Raw genomic sequence first — 20,427 nt, forward strand, 5'->3', positions numbered from 1 at the left:
CAGCCGGGAATCGTCGTTGGAGAGTCTGTGGGGTGACACCCTGCTCAAGGCCCGAATGGGGCTGCTTCCTCCGCCCTCCTCGAATCAGCCGTGAGAGCGCCATCGAGGGGATGGTCACAAGAAACAGATCAGATGGGCCGTTGAGCTCGAAGTGGATATTCTCACTTTAGCAAGTTCAATAATAAGATTGACTTGCGATAAATTAGAGACTGGAACGACAAAGCGTCGATCACCTAAAGATCGAGGACACAGATTACCTTAGTTAGGTAGGTACTTGAGGCTCGGTCCAAGTCATCAGGCAAGGCTGCGATGTTTTTGCCTGTAAGGGAGGCTACTATTTCCCCCTGACTTGTATCTACCTTAGTCAGGTAGTAGGTGCCGATGTCATTCAGGTAGGTCAGATTATGGGGTACACTGTAGCGAAATCTTAGCCCTTTGCCTAGCGATCACCTAGATACAAGAATGACCGGTATGGCAAAGCACCGCAAATTATCATTGCTATAGTCGCACTAGTTTCCTTGGCGACACACAAGCCGTCGAAAATGCCGATCTAGATACAGGGCCGGGAGTAATCCGGCAACCGGAACACGGGGGCGGAGCCGGCCCGCATGACCTCTACCTTAACACCGATTTGAGCCGAATGTTTCGACCCCCTTTCCCCTCGTAGTTGGTGGGCATGTTGGTGTTACACTCTCTCCAAATCCTCATTAACTCAGCCAGCTGATCGACCGATTCGCCTTGAAATTTAGGACGGTACAATCGGACGTCAAGCCGCCCGGCAACGCTATTAGCAACCGAACTCACCGGAGAAAAGTGGAGAACAGATGGCCGGACTCCGGGTCATTCCGGGATGCAGACGAGGCTTGCACTTTGGAGGTACCTGTGAACGGAGGGTGACCTTGCAGACAACACGACAGTTAAGGCCACGAGGGCAGCCTGGAAGCAGCTGTCGACCATATTCTGCCACCACAGCATCAACACCGAATGGAAGAGGATGGGGCCGCAACGCATTCGTTGCCTCCGGGGCACTGGGTCTCGTTGGATTCGGAGCAGGTGTCATGTTCGGCAAGGGATACTATGAACTAGTGCAACCAAAGGCTGAATGGGATTTGAACACGCCGAATATCCCCAAGGCTATCACGTATGCCAACCGATTCGAGATGCTGCATGCTGCCGAGGAGATTGCCCGACTGATAGGCCAAGATTGTGTCAGTTACGACTCTGATGTGTTGGAACATCACGGACACTCTGACTGGTCTACTTCCAACTCCTCAGAAAGAGCCGTCGCCGTAGTCTTTCCTCGGACGACGGAGGATGTGTCTACCATCGCCCGGATATGCAGCAAACGCAAAGTCCCCATGATTCCTTTTGGAGCTGGCTCTTCGGTTGAGGGCAACTTCAGCCAGCCTTATTCAGGAATCTGCATCGACTTCACCAATATGGACAAGGTGATATCGTTCCACCCGGAAGACATGGACGTGGTAGTCCAGCCAGGAGTAAACTGGGTCGATCTCAACAACAAGATTGCCCACACCAACCTCTTCGCGCCGATGGACCCCTCCCCAACAGCCACCGTCGGTGGCATGGTCTCAACTAACTGTTCTGGCACCAATGCCTTCCGCTACGGAACCATGAAAGACTGGGTCCTCAACCTCACCGTTGTCCTGCCTGACGGCCAAACCGTCAAGACCCGTCGACGACCACGAAAGACCTCGGCGGGGTACAATCTCACCTCGTTATTCGTCGGTGCAGAAGGGACTCTGGGTATGGTGACAGAAATCACCCTCAAACTCGCCCCTATACCGCAAGACACCTCCGTCGCCGTGATCCCCTTCCCCAGCATCAACGACGCCGCCGCAGCCGCCACCTCGCTCATTCGATCTGGCATCTCCGGCCTTGCCGCTCTCGAAATCATGGACGACGCCCAGATGGCCATCCTCAACAAGCACGGCAGCGCCACCGTCCGCCAACGCCGCTGGCAGGAGAAGCCTACCCTGTTTATCAAATTCTCCGGCACCACCGAAGCAATCAAATCCGACATTTCACGCGTCTCATCCCTCGTGGCACCTTTCAGTGCTCACCAGCTCATCTTTGCCAGATCGAAAAAGGAGGAATCCAATCTCTGGGCTGCGCGCAAAGAAGCCTTGTTCACCATGGTTAATATCCGCCCCGAGGGAACAGAAATGTGGTCTACCGACGTTGCGGTGCCCATCTCGCGGCTTGCTGAGATCATCACCTGGTCCAAAGAGGAGTGTTCCAAGCTGGGCGTTTTTGCCAGCGTCATTGGACATGTGGGGGATGGCAACTTTCATGTGGCTATGATGTACGACCCGAGGAATGCAGGGCAAAAGGAGGCAGTGGGGAAGACGGTCAAAGAGATGATGAAGAGGGCGTTGGAGATGGAAGGGACCGTGTCGGGGGAGCATGCTATTGGGATTGGCAAGAAGGGTAGCCTCAGGGACGAGTTGGGGGTGGAAACGATTGGGTTGATGAGGGCGTTGAAGAGGGCTGTGGATCCGGATTGGATTATGAACCCAGGGAAGGTGTTTGACTAGCGTCGTTCTTAATCTCGCTCATATATATTAGTTAGTGGTATTTTTGGTTGAGTAGGTAGGTATTGTTCAACACTCAAAGCTCGGGTATCATCGCGAAATGTCATATTCATCATCTACGCCCTGCCCTTAGTTGCCCAATGACCTCCTCTCCTACAAACACCGCCACAGTTCCGATCAAGACCCAGCCTCCGACATACCAAGCCCAGTCACCCACCACACCAAACACCAAGCCCCAGATCAAAACATCGAATACGCACGACGCAAGGCTCTGGCTCACTGCACCAGGACACACCTCAACCACAGACCGGCCGAACAGCAGCTGTTTTGCTTGCCAGAGCCCTATGATGGCCCTCCAGATTGCATACAGCGTAAAAACTGCCCAAACAGCATCTCGGAAAGCGATGAAAGAGGGATTTTAGATTTTGAATGAGACTTCGTATAGGATCGGGCTGAAATAGGTTTGCCGCCGTGGTTGACGGTTTGTGGACATAGTCCGGGTTGGGTTGGAATTCGACCGGCGGCATTGATACTTCATGGTATAAATGTGTTGGTGAATGTAATACATTGGTAAAAACTTTATTAGGGATGAATGTCGGGTAGCAAATCACATGGGAGTTCGGGTCTTTCTATTAAATGCTGCCTGGGGGAACCACGCAATCCAGGAGACGTGCCAAGAGTCGAAAGGCCATCGAGACCCGCCAAGGTGGTACTAAGTTATCGAACATCCATCCTAGCTACCACAAGACGCGCAATCTAATTATTGTCTTTCAGGTCAACTAAGCCTTGTTTTCGCCATCGCGCGTGACAGTCTCAGCCAAACCAGGCTGCTCCCCCTTTTCTTTTCTAGCAATGACAGCCTCGATCTCGGCAGCCAAGCGAGACTCGCCCTTTCTGGTGTTCCACGGACGTGGCCCGTCCTTAGAGAACATGACCTCAATCTCCTCCAACGTCTTACCGCAGGTCTCTGGGTAAAACACCCAGAACCAGATCGCCGCGGCAACGCACAAGGCGCCAAAGATGATAAAGAGCTTCCAGGTAATGTTGACAAAAGCTGGTGGCGTGAACATGCCCAAGGCAAAGTTGAAGACCCAGTTGGACAGAGCCGCCATCGACATGCCTGTGGCACGGGTGCCGAGGGACCACACTTCAGCAGCGTAGATCCAGCATACTGGAGCCAGCGTAAGGGCGTACACCACGATCAGGAGATACGAGAAGGTGATGACAGTGTTGGCCGGGGCACCCGAGTGAACAGCAATGACAATGTTGGCATTCGGGGGGTTGCCAACTCCACCAGGAACGTCGGTGTGGTTGCCACCCATGACACCGCCGATGACAAAGTGGCAGAAGCCCATGCCAAGAGCTCCCCAGACAAGGAGAGTGCGACGGCCAGTCTTGTCAATGAAAAGCCTGTGAAGAAGTGTCAGTCTTTGTGTTGTTGACGACCAAACGAGAAAGAACTTACCACATGACACCTGTAAAGATGATGAAGACGGCATACTGAATACCCGAAGTAACCATGGCCACATCGCCCTCTAACCCGGCCATCTGGGCGATATATGTCAGGTAATACACAATGACATTGGCACCAGCCAGTTGCTGCCACGCCTGTACCGTCATTCCCGCCATGGTCCTCTTCCACATTCCATTCTTGAAGAACTTCCTCCACCCCTTTCCAGCCTCCCTCTCCGCATTCATGACTGTGACAATCTCTTCCCACTCGGCAATCACCCTCGGATCCTCAATATTGCCATCCGCCTGGATGTTTGCCAGCGTCCGGATCGCTTCTTCATCCCTCCCCACTTTGGCCAACCATCTGGGGGACCGGGGCAGAAAGGGCAGCCCAATAATGAGGAGAACGCAAGGGATAAACTGCGTCCCCCACGCCGTCCGGAAGCTTGCCGTCCCCGGGATACTCGCACACGCATAGCCGATAAAGTACATGATCAAAATGCCAAACTCGATGGCGAGCTGCTGGATAATGACCAGACTCCCTCTCTTTTCCGCTTTGGCGATCTCGGCCAGGTACACGGGCACCTGAGCGGACGTGATACCAACCGTGAATCCGTTGAACACTCTGCCCACGATCAGCTGGCCGACGTTTTGGCAGGCCACCTGCACAGATGTCCCAATGAGCCAGAATAAGCACGCAAACATGATGGAGTCCCTCCGGCCAATCTTGTCCGAGATGGGGCCTGCAACGGCAGAGCCGAGGACGGAGCCGGCGGCGAGGGCGGAACCGATGGCACCTTGGATGACGCCCGAGGGATTGTTGAAGTAGGTGATGTACTGGTTCGTGACGACGATGGCCGACATGGACGAGATGTCGAAGCCGAAAAGGGCACCGCCCAGGGTGGCGATGATGGCCACGAGGTGGACATTGTAGATAGTGGGGAGCTTCATCTTGGGCATCCTGTCTAGGTGTCTGAGCCCCTTGGGTGCTGCTGATGGTGACACACAAGAGCTCAGGTGGGAATAAGCTTAAATAAATGGAGGAACCGCCAGGCTGGTCGATGGGAGCAGAGGAGGAAATTCTTGACGTTATCTATCTCGCCTCGCCATATGGAGGTCTGGATCGGCCGACCAATATTACCCTTTGCATCCTCGCATCTTCGCATCCTGCGTGAGGGGAGAGACATACAACCGTAGACGCGAGCCAATGCGGTCAGGCCGCTGCGACCAGGAAGAGGCATGGTTGATACAAGCAAGTTGAGCCGTTTGGATGTTACCCTGATGGTCGTGCGTGCCTGTGGTCCAGGAAGCATCAAGATGGTGGTGGAGCAAGGGAGGTTGGAGGAAATGACGAATCCCGCCAATCATGGGCCGGACCGTTGCGACGCAGCGGAAGTATGCCGTGGCATACCGTTGAGACTGTGACCGTCGATGCACCGGGTTTCGCAGCCGTGATAGGCGCGCTTCTGACCCATGCTCGGGTGAATGTAGCATCGACGAGCAGGTCACTACCGCCTTCGGCAGTTTTATCGACGATACCTGACTTGCTGTCGATCGGTGGATGTGTCTCCAGGAATTTTCCCCGGCTTTTTTACCCCAACTTTGAGGTGGAGAGGTGGAGGCCTGATCACGGCGTGTTCAGTGTTTACTGTGTGGAGATGGAATGTGCCAAACCGGCGTCATATTTTTTGGTCAGACTGGCAGCTGGCTGCCTTTTTCCCACAATACAAGATCCATCCGTCTACCTACATGATCAAGCGGCAGTGATGTACTGGCTGTGCGCCCGAATCCGCTTGCCATACTTGTACAACACCCACGGTACTGGAACCAACACGACGGAGATGAATCCCAACAAACTGCTGGCCCATCCGGTACCCAAAGACGAGAATAGCTGCACGGTAAACAGAGGGAAGGCGCCTCCAAAGGCATACCTCAACAAACTGTTGGCACTGAGCGCACTCGCGCCGTGCAGCGAACCATACGAGTTCATAATGTACAGGGCACCGCTGCTGTACACCATGATGTTTCCCACAGCAAAGGGCACTGCGGCCACGACAGGGCTCGCCCAGTGTGCGCCTGCGCTGGCGGACCACCCGAACCAAAACAAACTGGCTGGGTTGAGGGCACTGCCCACCATTGCGCCGTAGAGACGGTGCTCAGGTGGCACTTTGCCAACCCCATACTTGGTCTCCAATGCGGGATACGTGCGACGGTCAATGTAGACAACCCCAACGAACCCTACTACGCACCCCAACGCGATGGAGAGAAACGTGAGGCCTTGCTGGCCCGGGGTGAAGTTGTAGTGGCCGCCCGGGCCAAAGATGTAGGGGAATGCGGCAAAGAAGCTGTAGAAAACGGCAAAGTTGAAGGCCATGTAGATGGTCATGAAGAGCACGATGGACTCGACAAAGAGCATCTTGAACGGCTTGAGAAGAATACGCTGGAGGATGGCGCGGGATGGCGGAGCGACCTTGGAGGACCATGTGGGTGTTTTCTCGTTTCGCGTGCGCTTCTCCAGAATGATCTTTTTGTAGGTTTCGGACTGGGGAAGGGCGTACAGGTAGTTGAAGACGATCATGAAGAGGATAATCCATTGGAGCCATCGCCATCCCTTGGCCTCGATCAGGTAGCCGCCGACAACAGGCCCAAAGGCCGGCCCCAGAAAAGGCGAAACAAAGTAAAAAGGATACACGACGCCGGCGAGGGTGGGCCGCCAGAGATCGGCATTGGTGCCGCCGCCCACCGACACAACGGCACTGCCAAAGAAGCCAGCAAAGGTGCGGCAGACAATCAGGGTGACAAAGTTGGGAGCCAGTCCAGAGCCCAGGGTGAACAGGCCAAAGATGGGAACTGTCGTCAAATAGACGATCCTGCGGCCGTAGTTCTCGCTGACAGGGGCAGCAATGATGGCGCCGAGACCAAGGGCCCAGAGGAAGAGGGAGAGGCCGAGCAATGATTCGGTGCGGGACACGTTGAACTGCTGTGATATGTCGTTGGTACCCGAGGTGTAGACCGAGGAGGCAAAAGAGACGTTGACGCAGAGCAGGGCCGGAATGCTCGTCATGTAGAGGCGCTTCCACAGGGGCCAGTTGTAGGGACAGTCGGCATCATCAGGGCCTGTCCAGTCCTGGTCAACCAAGTCGCGTGCCTGAGGCGCTCGGGAGGGGAGAGCCATGGCGGTCGAGCGTAAAAGTGAGTGTCCTGGTGATGTGAGCAGTCCATGTTACCCACCTCACATCACATACCTGTCGACGATGATTCATCCTGTCGGTTATCGTGCCCGGGTGTTGTTGGTTGACTGTCGACGAGGGAGGAGCTTTGACCACTACGAAAGACCAAGCTGTTGCACGTGACAGCGCTTGATCAATGCCAACTCGGAAGGATCCTGGAAAGTCACTCACCCTCTTCCTCCCTCATCCTCACCACTGGCGACAATGCACAATGGCCGACCTCACAGCTGTCCCGGGCGAGCTGCCCATAATGATATGCCATGAGCTCGAGGAGCCGTCTGGCGATTCAACCTCCGTCGAAATATGACTCGGTTAGGGTTATTACCCAACGGATGGAAGTCGGGTAAATATCACGTGCCCGCGCGAAGGTTTCGCGAAGAGGGCTGTTTACACAATACACTTCAGCCTCTGCTGTGCTGTTTGTCGTGGCAGCTCTCCAGCATCAACAACAATGGCTACCTTCATGAGCCTGCCGAACGAGACCTTTGTTCAGGATTTGCAACGAGATGCGCGATTTCGAAACCCTCGCCGATGTCCTCAACACTCTGCGCCTTCTCCCGTACCGCCCGCCGCCTCGCCATCGTCGCTGAAAGGCCCCTGTACGAAGTCGGAATAGAGAAGTTCAAGGCTCTTCCCCTGGCTGCGAAAATATTGCTGAATCTCGGTGCCGACATGACGCAACTGGCTACAGCACATTTGGCTGAAGGGACACATATGGAGCTTCTACTGCCTACCCTTTGTTGCATGTACTCGCATGCTGACGCACTGGACGATCTATTGCAGGACGGCGACCAGGTTGCGGCGACACCCCGGTCTTGTGCTCGTACCAGCCGATCGAGCGACTTCTCAAAGGCGGCGTTCCTCACGAATGGACATTCAACAACGGGCGAAGGGCGTTTGCGCTTCACCTAGCCCCCCGCAACTTGAGATGGGATGCCATTGTCGGCTTGTTGGAGGCTGGTGCCGACGTCAACGCGGCTGACGACCAGGGGCAAACTGCGCTGATGGTTTTGCTTGGCAACTTTCGCTATACTCAACAATTTCCCGATTTAGTCCACAAACCCGAAAAAGTCGTTTGTCTACGACAACCTCCAAGCATTTGTGGCCTTTGGGGTCGAGGTCAATGCCCAAGACCACTCAGGGAAAACGGCTCTCCATCATTTCTTCAGGGCTTTTGCCGAGTGGCCCGATCGCCAGTGGACAACCGAATACGCAAAGGAGGTCCTTGAATTTCTCCTGGAAGAGGGCGCAGACCCGCTTATTCGCGACAACAATGACGTTACGGCCTTTGAGACGGCGGTCAAATGCAAGCACGTCTGGGCTATCAACATGATGTCGCTCATGTGCAAACTCGACCCGAACACGTCGTTTGGTGGCCTAGACAAGGGACAAAGACTCTTTCTCGCCGCTGGATGCTCTCATCAGTATAAAGCCTTATACAGGTATGACGAAGGGGAGCACCCCTGGGATGCCGACCACAATGAGCTCATGTCCTTGATGGGGGCCCATGACATGAGAATGGACATGGACCTGCTCGACTCTGACGATGATTTCCCAACAGGGCTCTGGGATGCCCAAAATCGCTTCAAGGCAACCCAGGCGGTTAGTGAAGCGGTGATTGACACACTGCTCAATATGGATCTGTCTCATCACTTTACATCGTTCATGCCCTTCTTTCTGTGGTGTCTCCCTCCGGCGTACCGGTGGCATGTGCGGTCCTCGCGCCAGCTCATCAAGCTCACTGTTGCCCGTGTTCTCTGCCACCGTGGTGGCTTGAGTGTATCCCAACTCGGCTCCGACCAGATCAAATCATTGTTCAAGCTGTTACGGCGACGTCGGGAATGGGACATGGTCTGCCATCTGCTGGACTCGGTCCCTGACCGCGAGATTGACAACATCGGCGGCGATGGGGAGACGCTGCTGTTTGCAATTCTAGCGCATGGAGAGATGACGGGCTGGACTTAGCTATGCCACTTGCATCTCTAAGCTGGTCGAACGCGGGGCGGATTGCCATCGACTCATCGACTGCCAACACAACGGGTTTGCCATGAGTCCTCTGACGGGGGCATTGATGTACCAGAGCGGCCCATTGATACAGAAGCTGTTGGCCCTGCAGCCCATCAAGGACCACCCTGAGGCTGTCAAGCAACCTTTCCTGTACGAGACGGTCAGGCATCCGCTGGAGGCTGATCGTAGGTACAGCTATTCAGGGTACCAGACACCGGCCAAGTGCCACCAAGGTCCCAGCATAATCCAATTGGTGATGGAATCAGGGGCTGACACGGCCGTGACAAACGACATGGATGGCAACACTGCTTGGTCCACACTTTTGAGCGACATGTTACAGCGCCGACAGATTATATGGAAATATTGTTGCTTGTTCAAAATCTTGAGTCCAGGTGTAAACATTCACCGCAGGAATAACCAGGGCGAGTCTGTGATCAGTTACCTATGGCAACTACTGGCCCCCGGTGCCGGTGAAGACCATGGTAAAAAGGAGGGAGTGATTGAGAACGGATTGGAGCATCTCAATAGACATTTTGAGACTGTTCCGGGCGAGGATGGAGGTGAGACAATTGTATGGAAGGAGACGCCGTGCACAGGTCAGGCTGGTTAATGGTCCGGAATGAAGACTTTTTGCATGGCGCTGGAAGATTTTGGATATATAATTGTGTATGAGAAACCCACCTAAACCCAAGCTAATGTCGTCGTCTGGTGAACTTGCGTGGGATGATGCAACGAGATGGGAATATTACATTTGTGTCGATTTGTGTCTTGGCATTCCTTTGTCACACCCAATCGACAGGTTACCCAAGTATGCTGCGGTTCTGAGGGTGGTCGTGCGGTCGATGGCCTTGAAACACTTGAAGGGCGGGAGATCCAGCGCAGATGACTCGCCCACTCTGCTTCTGCCACACTCCCGCGCGTCTTGCTGCAGAATTCGGCGTAACGCGCGGCCCTCCCTGAGCTCTGATGGCGAACCAGACTGCCGGAAGCCCCCGAGTGCCTGTGGAAAGTCGGGCCGGGCAGCGGGTAGCGAGTGCAAACGAATCAGTAGCTAAGACATCCGATCCACCGCACGGCTCCATGAACAAAAGCTGAAAGCTGGTGCCCATCTCCAGCTCCGCCGTAGGTGGACATGATCATCGAGGCTTTTGGAGCCTCTTGATGACATGCCCGTTGGGACGGGATGCGGGGGGTTTGCGCAGTCAGGTGGTTTGTGGCGCGGGGGTGCCTGGAGCCGGACGGGTGCTGCAGCGCCCTGTAGTGTTTGGTTGAGTCCGTATTAGCGGCAGTCCCACGGCACCGTCTTTGGACGGACCCGGGAGCTTCATCAACTACCTATCCGGCCACCAGAAAGGTCCTGCATCGTCAGCACCGGCCGCATATCGCTCTGTACGACACCGATATGAGGGGTATATTACTCCCGTCCTTTCCCTGTCTTCTTTCTGGGCTTCTCACCAGTTCGCAGTCGTTTGCATGAGAGGAGAACGTGACAGCAGCATCCACCGCCCAGAAGTAGCAACAACACCCCCGCCAAGCAGTTGAGACGCAGGTGAAACATTGAAACAAAGATCTTCCTCCTTGTCTTTCGCCTGGCAGCAGAATTAAATACCTTTGTTCGACCTACACAGCGAACTCTTGGGTCTCTGTCTTTGAGGTCCTTTTCTTGGCAGTTTCTGCTTTAGCATACCACGAAGGGAGGAAGGATATATTCATTACGACCGACCGTTGACCGATCGGCTGGCACAACATCCCATTTTGTTTCCTTTTGCCTATCTTTGAACTTCTTAATTCTGTCGTTTTCCCTCTCGATTCATGCTTTTACGGCCTTATCTCTATTAATACACCCCGAATACTCATTAATCATGGACAGCAAGACGGTGTCTTCCCGCCTGCGAGAGCTGGTCAAGGTTCGTGCCCTTATCCTTTCCCTCGTCTGCCACGATGCTAACATTGCTATAGTTTCTCGGAACAGTCAAGGGCGATCTCGCCAACGTCACCGGACCTCCCTCCCTCCTCGCTCCCTCGTCCGTCGTTGAAGTCGGCCACTGCTGGGCCCAGCGTCCTGCCGTCTTTGCCGCCCCTGCCCACGAGCCCCTCCCCGAGAAACGCTCCCTGCTCGTCCTCAAATGGTTCCTCGTTGCTCTCAAGAGTCAACTCTACGTCGCCGGTTCCCCTGGCCCGCAAGCCGTCTCGATCAAGAAGCCCCTGAACGCCTTTCTCGGAGAGCTATTCCTCGCATCGTGGACCGACGAGGAAAACAAGGCATGCACCGAGCTCATCGCCGAGCAGGTATCTCACCATCCCCCCATTACGGCGATGCACGTCATCGACCGTCAAAACGGTGTCAGGGCCGACGGGTACGCTAGGGTGGAGATGACATTCAACGGAAACGTGAACATCAGACAGGTTGGGCATGCAATGGTGCACATTGATCGATATGACGAGGATCATTTAGTGCCGCTGCCAGATGTGAAGATCAGAGGATTCTTGGGCGGGTGCATGTACCCAGAGATCACTGGGACGTATACCCTGCACTCGAGTGGCGGGTACGTGTCTCAGGTCAAGTTCTCTGGAGAGGGGATGATCAGGGGAAAGAGGAACTCCTTTGAGGCAAAGGTGTACAAGAAGGATGATACCAAACAGAGGGCCATTTACACTCTCTCGGGAGTCTGGAGCGACGGGTGGGTGGTCAAGGATGCGCAAACTGGGGAGGTCCTGGAGATGTTCAAGCATGACGCGGTGGAGAATGAGCCGGTGCCCATGGATATCGTTCCGGTGGAGCAGCAAGATGACTGGGAGAGCCGTAAGGCGTGGGGCAAGGTGCTGAATGGGATGGCCATGGGTAATCTCGAGGCTGTCACGCGGGAGAAGACCAAGATCGAAAAAGCGCAGAGACTGATGAGGGCTTTTGAGGAGTCAAGGGGCGAGACATGGGAGCCGCTGCTCTTCCAGTCCATTTCAGCGGGTGATTTTGAGGTATTCCATCGCTTGGCAGATGGTACGGGTCATCAGTTGGCTGATGAGAGAACCAAAGGGGTGTGGAGAGTGAAGGATACGCAAGTCAAGAACCTCCAGAGGCCCTTTAGAGCTGGTCTCACGCCGCTGGGGTATTAATGCTAGTGAGTTGATATGGGTTCCACATAGCGTAGGCGTTGGTGGCTGTTTGTTGTTTTGGATGGATAGCGATATCGGACATGGTTTATTCACACGATTGATTATAATTCTATTATCGCTGTCTTCATTCTGTGCACGTCGGCCAACGACATGAGCTTTTTTTAACTTTCAATCGCCATATTTAATTGTATCGAGTCGGACTGTCATACAGGGAGGGCTAGGTCCTAGGATAATTTGCTATCTGTGCAATATACTGCACCCTCTAGACTCTAGACTATCTGGTGTATAACTACAAAATATGCGCCACGCCAATCCTGGACTATCTTATGACACCTTGACTCATAGGTTGACTTATAGACAGACTTGCTCGAGGAGAGGCGATCTTCACCATGTTCGACATATCTGTCCAATTACAATACTCCAGGGTCACAAACGTTATTTTTCATGACTTTCCAAGGCCACAGTAAGGGGGGGAGCCACTTACGAAAGTGTCACACCAGGTCACTCTTCTAGCATTTTCTGTGGGAGTGTACTTGGCCTTGCATTTCCACTGCCTTCGACGCTTAGGCTAATATTTTCTGTTAAGTGAAGACACTTGGCCTTGGCCTGGCCTCGGCTACCCTCACAAAATACTGGCCAATTTCTGGCATTCAAGCCTGGTTTTATTGAGAGTGCTCCCCCTTTGTTAGGCGGCCTTGGCAAGTACCAGACGAACGTTTATCATCCTAGAGGGTTGTACAATCATCTTCACAAGCGCCGCTCAATGTGACAGGTCAATCTTCTTCACATAAGGTAACCCCTGGTTAATTGGGTAGGCAGTAACAAGTTTTTGTTGCAACCTGCGTGGCAACAGAGTGAGGATAAAAACTGTATTTCAGGATGCTCATTGGCCAGACCAAACATCTCGACCTCTTTTCTTGTTGAAAAGAGGGTGACATTTCCGCCAGATTCAGCCACCAGCTCGTAAATCATGCAGCCCAGCTAGAAAATTAAATGAAGAATAATTAATATTCAATTATTACTAAATAATTAAATATTTTATTTATTTCATGTTTAATTCAATTGCTTGATTATTGCACTAATTAAGCACTAGTTTCCTTCTATTTTTCATCTTTTGAATTTCTTTCCTTACCTACCAAAGTTCGAACTTCTTTGTGCTACCTATCCAAGTGCACACCTCCCTCTTACTTGGACTCGGGGCAAATAGCAGCCTCGCATTATCATTCATCCTCCCTCCTTTCTCTCACGTTATGCCTCGTACGCGCATCTCACGTCGCACATCATCAACTACACTGCCAGCCCTGTCCCTGTAAGACCAGCTTCACGTCTTGTTATATCTTCTCTCTACTTGATTTTCCCTCTTATCCTTATCCTTCACTGTGCATCTGCGCACTCAAACCCAAGGAAATTTCCCAAAATCATAATCCCCTGCCCATTAAAGTTGTCCATCGAAACCAGCCTTTAAAAGGGCTGGGAATTACATCGAAGTGAACATACACCTTAGGACATACAAGCTTTTCATAAAGATCTAGCTGCTCATAAATACCCACCATAGAGATAATCAAAGTGTTCAGCTTAATTGCTGCCCTTTACGTAGACTGATAATTGATGACCTGAAGGTATAATATTGACTCCTCCAATCAATAGATATTAATCATACACAGAATCAGGCATCCCCTTTGCCACCACTTGAGGCTTCCCTGAGGCTATCCCCTGTTCGAAAGGCCACACACATCGAGCGGCATTTCCCTCAGGGCGTGGTGAGACGTGCATATTCACCCTCCAGTGAGAATCAGGAACGCGCGCTATCACGAGGTCTGTACTCGTTTGCCCTGCCGCATACTCTTTATTTTGGCCACATTTTCACACACACACCTCACCGCGGTGGCTCTTACCCCCAAATACCGACTCCTTCCACACCTTCCACAATTTGCATATCGTCGTCGCCTTCCCTCCTCCTACCTGCCCGCTATAAAAAGGCGACGCAAATCGCGCCTCCCTTTTCAGGGATCTCCATTCTCGCCGGCTCGCCATGCCTTACTGGTTCACGGGGTACCACACTCACTCGCTACCTCTTGCCAAAAAGGATACGCCATTCATCACCAATCTCATCTCAGCGTCCTTACACAAATCGCCCTTTCTTACATACCACCAGCCGCACTTACACCGCACAACCTCACATAAATCGTGGTATGTATTATTGTGCATTTACTTAATACACGCCTATGCAGCACCATGCATAAATATTTATCTACTGTCCTTATGCAGCATTCTTGGCATATATCCTCTCTCTTCTTTTCTGTCTAATCCGAGCTCTATCCCAACATTCTGTCTTTTTTCCCATTTAATCTGAGCTCTGTCCCAGCATTCCATGTCTTTTTCTTTCTTATAGTCTGGGTTTTCTACTCACATTGTCCACCCATTTCTTTTTTTCTTTTTCAATTTAAAATTTATTCTAGTATTCTCTGTCTTTCTTTTTTCATTCTGAACATTACCTCTTGTTCTCGGCACGCCACCCGGCGAAGGCGGATGAGATAGGGCGATCTTGGAGTCTTGACGACCCACACTTCATCCCAGTCCTCTCTATCTATCACCTTTTATTATTCTAAGCTCTACCCCGATATTCTCTATCCTTCTTTCTCAAGTTTAAGCATTTCCTACTGTTTTTAATACACTACCCGGCGAAGGCGGAAGGGACAGGGTGGCTTTGGAGTCTTGACGACCCAGCTCTATTCCAGTAAGGTACCCTCTGTCTTGGTGTATTCCAGTCTAAACTCCATGCCAATCTTTGCTGCCTCTTTTTCTCTCTTAGTCCAACCTTCCGCTATCCCAGAATCCTCTTTTCTTTCCTTCTCCAGTTTAGATTTTTGTTATAATTCTTAATTCGCCAACTTAGGGCGGGACGACTTCAGAGTCTTATCAAGTATCCTACTTTACTTCCTATCCATTTATTCCAAGCCCTATCTCAGCATTCCCATGCTCTTTCTTTCCTTCATTCTATATATTCATGTGTTATCTCAGCATTCCCACTCCTTCTTTTTTATCGAAATATTCTCTTCATTCTATATCTTTATTTGTTATATTTCGTTCCAGCGCTATTCCCTATTATGTGTTCCTTCTTCTTCTAGTCTCCACATTCCCAGTATTCTCTACCTATTTTCTCTCCTTTAGTCTAGGCATTACCTATCTCGCGCCGTCCCAGCCATCTATCTTCTTTTCTTAAGAGCTTTTAGTTATATATTAGCATTCTCTACCTTTTTACTTCCAGCCTAAACTCTACTCACACTTTTAAAGGACAGTAACGTACATTATAAGCGAGTGCACCATATAAGCGAGTGCACCACTTTTTAAGCGACGCACTATCCTTCCACCCAACATCGACTTTTTCTACACAACCCAATATGCCTTCTACTTTAAAGGAAGCCAGGGTGATCTTAGCCCTCGAAGCTCTTGAAAAAGATAAAAATCTCAGCCTCCGAGCCGCAGGAAAGATCTACAACGTCCACCATACGACTCTCTTACGACGACGCGTTGGCCGGCCTGCACGACGCGATACCACGCCCAAATCGAAGAAGCTTACTTAATCCGAAGAGGATGCTATTGTTTAATATATTATTGAGCTATATGCGCGAGATTTTCCACTAAGATTACGTGGTGTGGAAGATATAGCTAACCAACTGCTACACGTACGCGACGCGCCCCCTATTAGTAAGCTCTGGGCACATAACTTCGTTAAACGCTAGCCACAGCTCCGTACGCGTTTTACGCGTAGATACGACTACTAGAGGGCTAAGTGCGAGGATCTAAAGGTTATTGCCGAGTGGTTTACGTTTATACGGAATACTAAGGCTAAGTACGGTATTATAAATAATAATATTTATAACTTCGACGAGACTAGGTTTATAATGGGTATTATTTTCGCGGGTATAGTAATTACAACCTCGGACGGCCTTAGCAAAGTAAAATTGGCCTAGCCTAGTAACCGCGAATAGGCAACGGTAATCCAGGGAGTTAATACCCTCGGCTAAACTATCCCTCCCTTTATTATTTTAGCCGCACAATACTACTTTACTAACTAGTATACCGAATATAATTTACCGTCTACCTAGCGTATTATAATTATCGATAATAAATGGACTACTAATCCGGTAAGCTTAGATTAAATTAAGTACTTCGACTATTATATAGCATCCTATATAAAAGGTAAATACCGGTTATTAATCCTCGATAATTACGAAAGTTATTACTCAACCAAATTCGAACGCTACTACTAATAGAACAATATTATTACGCTTTATATACCTCTATACTCCTCCCACTTCCTCTAGCTACTCGATATTGGCTGCTTTAGGCCGTTAAAATAGGTGTACGGTCGCTAGATCGAAGACTTAATGCGTATGTATATTAACTATATAAGTAAGCTCGAGTTCCTCTGTGCCTTCCGCGAGGCCTTCTTCGTCTCTAATAGAGAAGAATATATAGGGTGGCTTTACGGGCGCTAGCCTTATACTATATAATCCAGAGAGGGTGCTTTCTAAGCTGGATATAAAGCTTCGTACGCCAATACCTCCAAACTTACGGCCCGGTACTGCATAACCTTAGGTCTCCCAAACACTACACAACCCTCGAGAAACTAATTTATAATTAACGCTTATCAAAACTCGTATTACTAACTATCAAAATAACTCCCCGACTTTAATGCTGGCTATAGTAGACTAGCTTGCTAAAGGTACAACGGCTATAATGTACTAGGTAGCTCTCCTTCGTGCAGAGGTCTCTTCGCTCCGTAAGGCCAATGAGGCACTAAGCAAGCGCCGGAGAGCTAAAAAAAAACGTGTAAGGCTTGGAGGGTCACTTACTATACAAGAGGCACAGGATCTATTGGATCAGAAGGCCGTGGATAAGGAGGGAGTGCAAGAAACGCAGCCGGATAGTAGTAATGCAGGGGGGGCTCGTACGAAGGTTCAGTGCTGTAGTGTGTGCGGCAAGCCTGGCCATAATGCGCGCACTTGCCAGGAAGCTGCAGATGCCTCAGATTCAGCTGTTTCTGATGTAATTATAGTTAATTCCTTGTGTTGATGTGGTGTAATTGAGGATAGTATTCGTAGGGTGGTGGAAAGTGGTGCACTCGCTTATATGGTGCACTCGCTTATAATGTACGTTATCACATTTTGATACCAACGTCCACCCATAATCCCCTATTTCACATATTCACTTTTCATACATTCCATACCTTTTGTATATCTACAGATATTATTTCTTGCTTCAAGTTCAAGCTTTTCAAGTTTCAAGTTTCACCCCTACTAGTCCAAACATTGAAATCTGCCAGTCTCAGCTCCTATTACCATCAGTCCAGCCTTCCAGGTTATTTATTCCACATCACTGACCTTCTCCCAGCCACAGTTACTGATGCCTACCCCGAAGAACGATCGCGAGTCGCGCGACCACAGTCGAGGCGGTCACGTCAACTCAAGAGGTAGTACTCGGCGCCCTCAGGTGTTGAATGCGGTATGTCTTGACTTATGGTTAATCCTACCATTGCGCTAACACTGTAGTAGGCAGTTCCATCAAGAAGACGGGTTATTCCGCCTATTAGATCGCCACGGATGCGTGCCGACCTGTTGGCAGCAGCGCAGGAAGCCCAGGCATCTGCGGCTGAGAATGTCGCAATGGAGGCACCGGTTACCGAAACCACGGCCGTTCAGGTTCAGACAGGCCCCGGCGTGGCATCAAGCACGTCTGGACAGAACGAAGCATCGGGGTCCCCATCTGTCAGCGAGCCTTCAGATCCGGACCCGGCTTCTCAGCAAGTCCAAATCTGGACTGGCAGCCTGTCTCAGGGTGTGAGGCAGGTCACGATGCTGGTCACCAAATCCAAGCCCGGCAGGACCGACGTCAGCGCGGACCAGCTCAAGCTCTATCAGGAGTCGGCGAGAGCCTTCTTCTGGTGGCTGGAGTTCGATGCCGTGGTCAGGCCGTCGTTCAGGGATGTCCATCACCTCGACCAGGTCATGAACTTAGTCCGCAACTCGACAAACCTAGGCATTCCTGCTGACATCAAAGAGGCGGCAAATGCGGTTCGTTTGAGGTTTGAGGAAGACAACTGGGGCCAAGGCGACGAGGGCTATGCTAGTGACGTTAGCACCGACGTGGACGCGGGTCAGCCTCGTATTGTCTCACCCCGCTCTCCGGGGCGAGCGTCAAGCGGCGGAAACAGGGCAGCCGGTGTCAGTGTCATCCCTCAGCCTTCCGTCAATCACCCAATCTACGGTAAAGGCGGAATCATGCACGGCGTGGTTTGCTACCGAAGCCCCAAAAAAGGTCTGACGTACAAGCTGAACCCGGCCTACAAGCACGAAAAGGTCAATGCCGCGTTCATTGGAGAGGGCTATTTGATCCCTGGTGATTGGTGGCCTTTCCAGCTGGTAGCGCTTTTCCACGGGGCGCATGGAAGAAGCCAGGGGGGGATCTTCGGCTCGGCGTCGATGGGAGTCTATTCGATCGTCATATCCGGCCGCAACAACAAGTATCATGAGATTGACAAGGATGATGGTGAGATTTTGTATTACTCCACGGACAACATGGGGGTAGCCACCACATCGGTCGGTACCCAGGCTCTCAACAAGTCGATTGACATCAGACAGCCTGTGAGAGTCCTCCGTGGCCAAAGTCAGACCGGCGGAGGCTGGGCTCCTGAATGTGGGATTCGCTACGATGGACTGTACCGAGTTATTGGGAAGAAATTGGTGCCGACAAGGAATGGCGAAGAGTGGTTCCGGTATACGTTGCGCCGTGAAGCAGGCCAGCGGGATCTTCGCGAGATTGTGGGAAGCTCACCAACTCTGCAGCAGAGGAACGACTACCTGAGGATTCGAGACGCCTACCCTGGCGTAGCCCGAGGAGTATGTGGATAAGTAGAAGTGTTGTTTAAAAGTGTGTTGGTATTTTGGAGTGATGAATGGGTGGCGAGCTTGAGGCAAAACGAAACAACTGATGATGGAAACAGACTCGACATGCAAGGCTTGCAGGAAAAGCAATGAGTACCCAGTTGGAACTGCAATGATTTTAGCTTTGCCTGTTATATACCTAGCTACTTACTAGTAGCCTGCGCTGAGTAATAAAGATGCGTTGGTTTATATATTTACTATCTCTTTTCTAGCGTGTATAAAAGCCCTAAGTGATATGTTGGGCGGGTCTACCCCTGACCCCCTGAGCCCTTGAAGCTTTAAGGTCCCTAGGAAAATTGTCTGACACAGATGATGACTTTCAGAGGCCTTGTCCTATATTTAGGATTATTTTAAGAGTAGACTGGATTTAGGCTGCTCTGTAGTACTTGTGTCTAAGTTTGATAACTTGTCTTTCGCCAGAGTATGTGTGGCATAATAAAATGTTTTGTATGCAGTAAGAACAGTGTCTCATTTCCAGAATTGAGGTTCCGGCTGCCTTGAAGCCCCCTGAGGGCAGCCTTCACGTGATTCCTATGGGACTAACATTGGTCTTCCTCAGGCGCACCTTCCCACACTGCCGGTAACGTTTGAATCTGTCCCAACTCGTGAAAAACCGTCCGAACTCTCTGCATGGTCGTCCCAACTTGTGTCACCCTTGGTATTGGGATACAATAATGACATTGTCCAGAAAAATATCAAAGTATGGAAGAAGTATGCACAGAAATGAAAACTGCCTGCGCGAGCTTGGGCCATAGTCGTCAGTCTTCTACAAGCCTTGGGGCAGAGCAAATGGGGCAGGGACACCTTCAAATGGCCCAAGAGTGGGCTTGCTTAGAAAGACCCTCAGTGTGGGAAAGATACCTAATCCCTGGGCCGATCTGCAATTCTATTGGCTAGGTAGGTCATTTACATAAACAGCATGGCCAAGCGAGGGGATACGTCCAGCTTCAATTCAGTTTCATTGCTCTGAATTGCTATTGCCGTAGTGTACCATCTCCTACCACCTGCAACATGGCACCTACGATACGCTCCAGACTTCGGAATAGTCTATTTCGACGGCAGCCGACAGTCATTTTAGCCCGCACATCTCGTGCGGCTGATCCTCATTTGCCATCATTCTCTCGG

General features: G+C 51.3%; 6 protein-coding genes across 6 annotated transcripts; 4 read left to right on the top strand and 2 right to left on the bottom strand.

Annotated features, from left to right (window-relative positions):
• Positions 1–824: 824 nt before the first annotated feature.
• On the top strand, positions 825–2,555 carry PODANS_5_2940 (uncharacterized protein; the record flags this gene model as incomplete). The annotated part of the gene is made up of 1 exon (XM_001903989.1): positions 825–2,555. One exon carries the CDS (start codon positions 825–827, stop codon positions 2,553–2,555), a length of 1,731 nt encoding a protein of 576 aa, XP_001904024.1.
• A 776-nt stretch (positions 2,556–3,331) lies between these two features.
• PODANS_5_2930 (uncharacterized protein) lies at positions 3,332–4,964 on the bottom strand (the record flags this gene model as incomplete). The annotated part of the gene is made up of 2 exons (XM_001903990.1): positions 3,332–3,962; positions 4,018–4,964. The coding sequence occupies 2 exons, from the start codon at positions 4,962–4,964 to the stop codon at positions 3,332–3,334; spliced, it is 1,578 nt and encodes a 525-aa protein (XP_001904025.1).
• Positions 4,965–5,757: 793 nt separating this feature from the next.
• Positions 5,758–7,179, bottom strand: PODANS_5_2920 (uncharacterized protein; the record flags this gene model as incomplete). The annotated part of the gene is made up of 1 exon (XM_001903991.1): positions 5,758–7,179. The coding sequence occupies one exon, from the start codon at positions 7,177–7,179 to the stop codon at positions 5,758–5,760; it is 1,422 nt and encodes a 473-aa protein (XP_001904026.1).
• A 506-nt stretch (positions 7,180–7,685) lies between these two features.
• PODANS_5_2915 (uncharacterized protein) lies at positions 7,686–9,199 on the top strand (the record flags this gene model as incomplete). The annotated part of the gene is made up of 3 exons (XM_001903992.1): positions 7,686–7,833; positions 8,030–8,241; positions 8,288–9,199. The coding sequence occupies 3 exons, from the start codon at positions 7,686–7,688 to the stop codon at positions 9,197–9,199; spliced, it is 1,272 nt and encodes a 423-aa protein (XP_001904027.1).
• A 1,904-nt stretch (positions 9,200–11,103) lies between these two features.
• Positions 11,104–12,355, top strand: PODANS_5_2910 (uncharacterized protein; the record flags this gene model as incomplete). The annotated part of the gene is made up of 2 exons (XM_001903993.1): positions 11,104–11,148; positions 11,201–12,355. 2 exons carry the CDS (start codon positions 11,104–11,106, stop codon positions 12,353–12,355), a joined length of 1,200 nt encoding a protein of 399 aa, XP_001904028.1.
• A 5,606-nt stretch (positions 12,356–17,961) lies between these two features.
• On the top strand, positions 17,962–19,269 carry PODANS_5_2900 (uncharacterized protein; the record flags this gene model as incomplete). The annotated part of the gene is made up of 1 exon (XM_001903994.1): positions 17,962–19,269. One exon carries the CDS (start codon positions 17,962–17,964, stop codon positions 19,267–19,269), a length of 1,308 nt encoding a protein of 435 aa, XP_001904029.1.
• Between the last annotated feature and the right edge of the window lie 1,158 nt (positions 19,270–20,427).

The sequence above is a fragment of the Podospora anserina genome, chromosome 5 (assembly GCF_000226545.1).
Source record: "Podospora anserina S mat+ genomic DNA chromosome 5, supercontig 1".
Taxonomy (NCBI): domain Eukaryota; kingdom Fungi; phylum Ascomycota; class Sordariomycetes; order Sordariales; family Podosporaceae; genus Podospora; species Podospora anserina.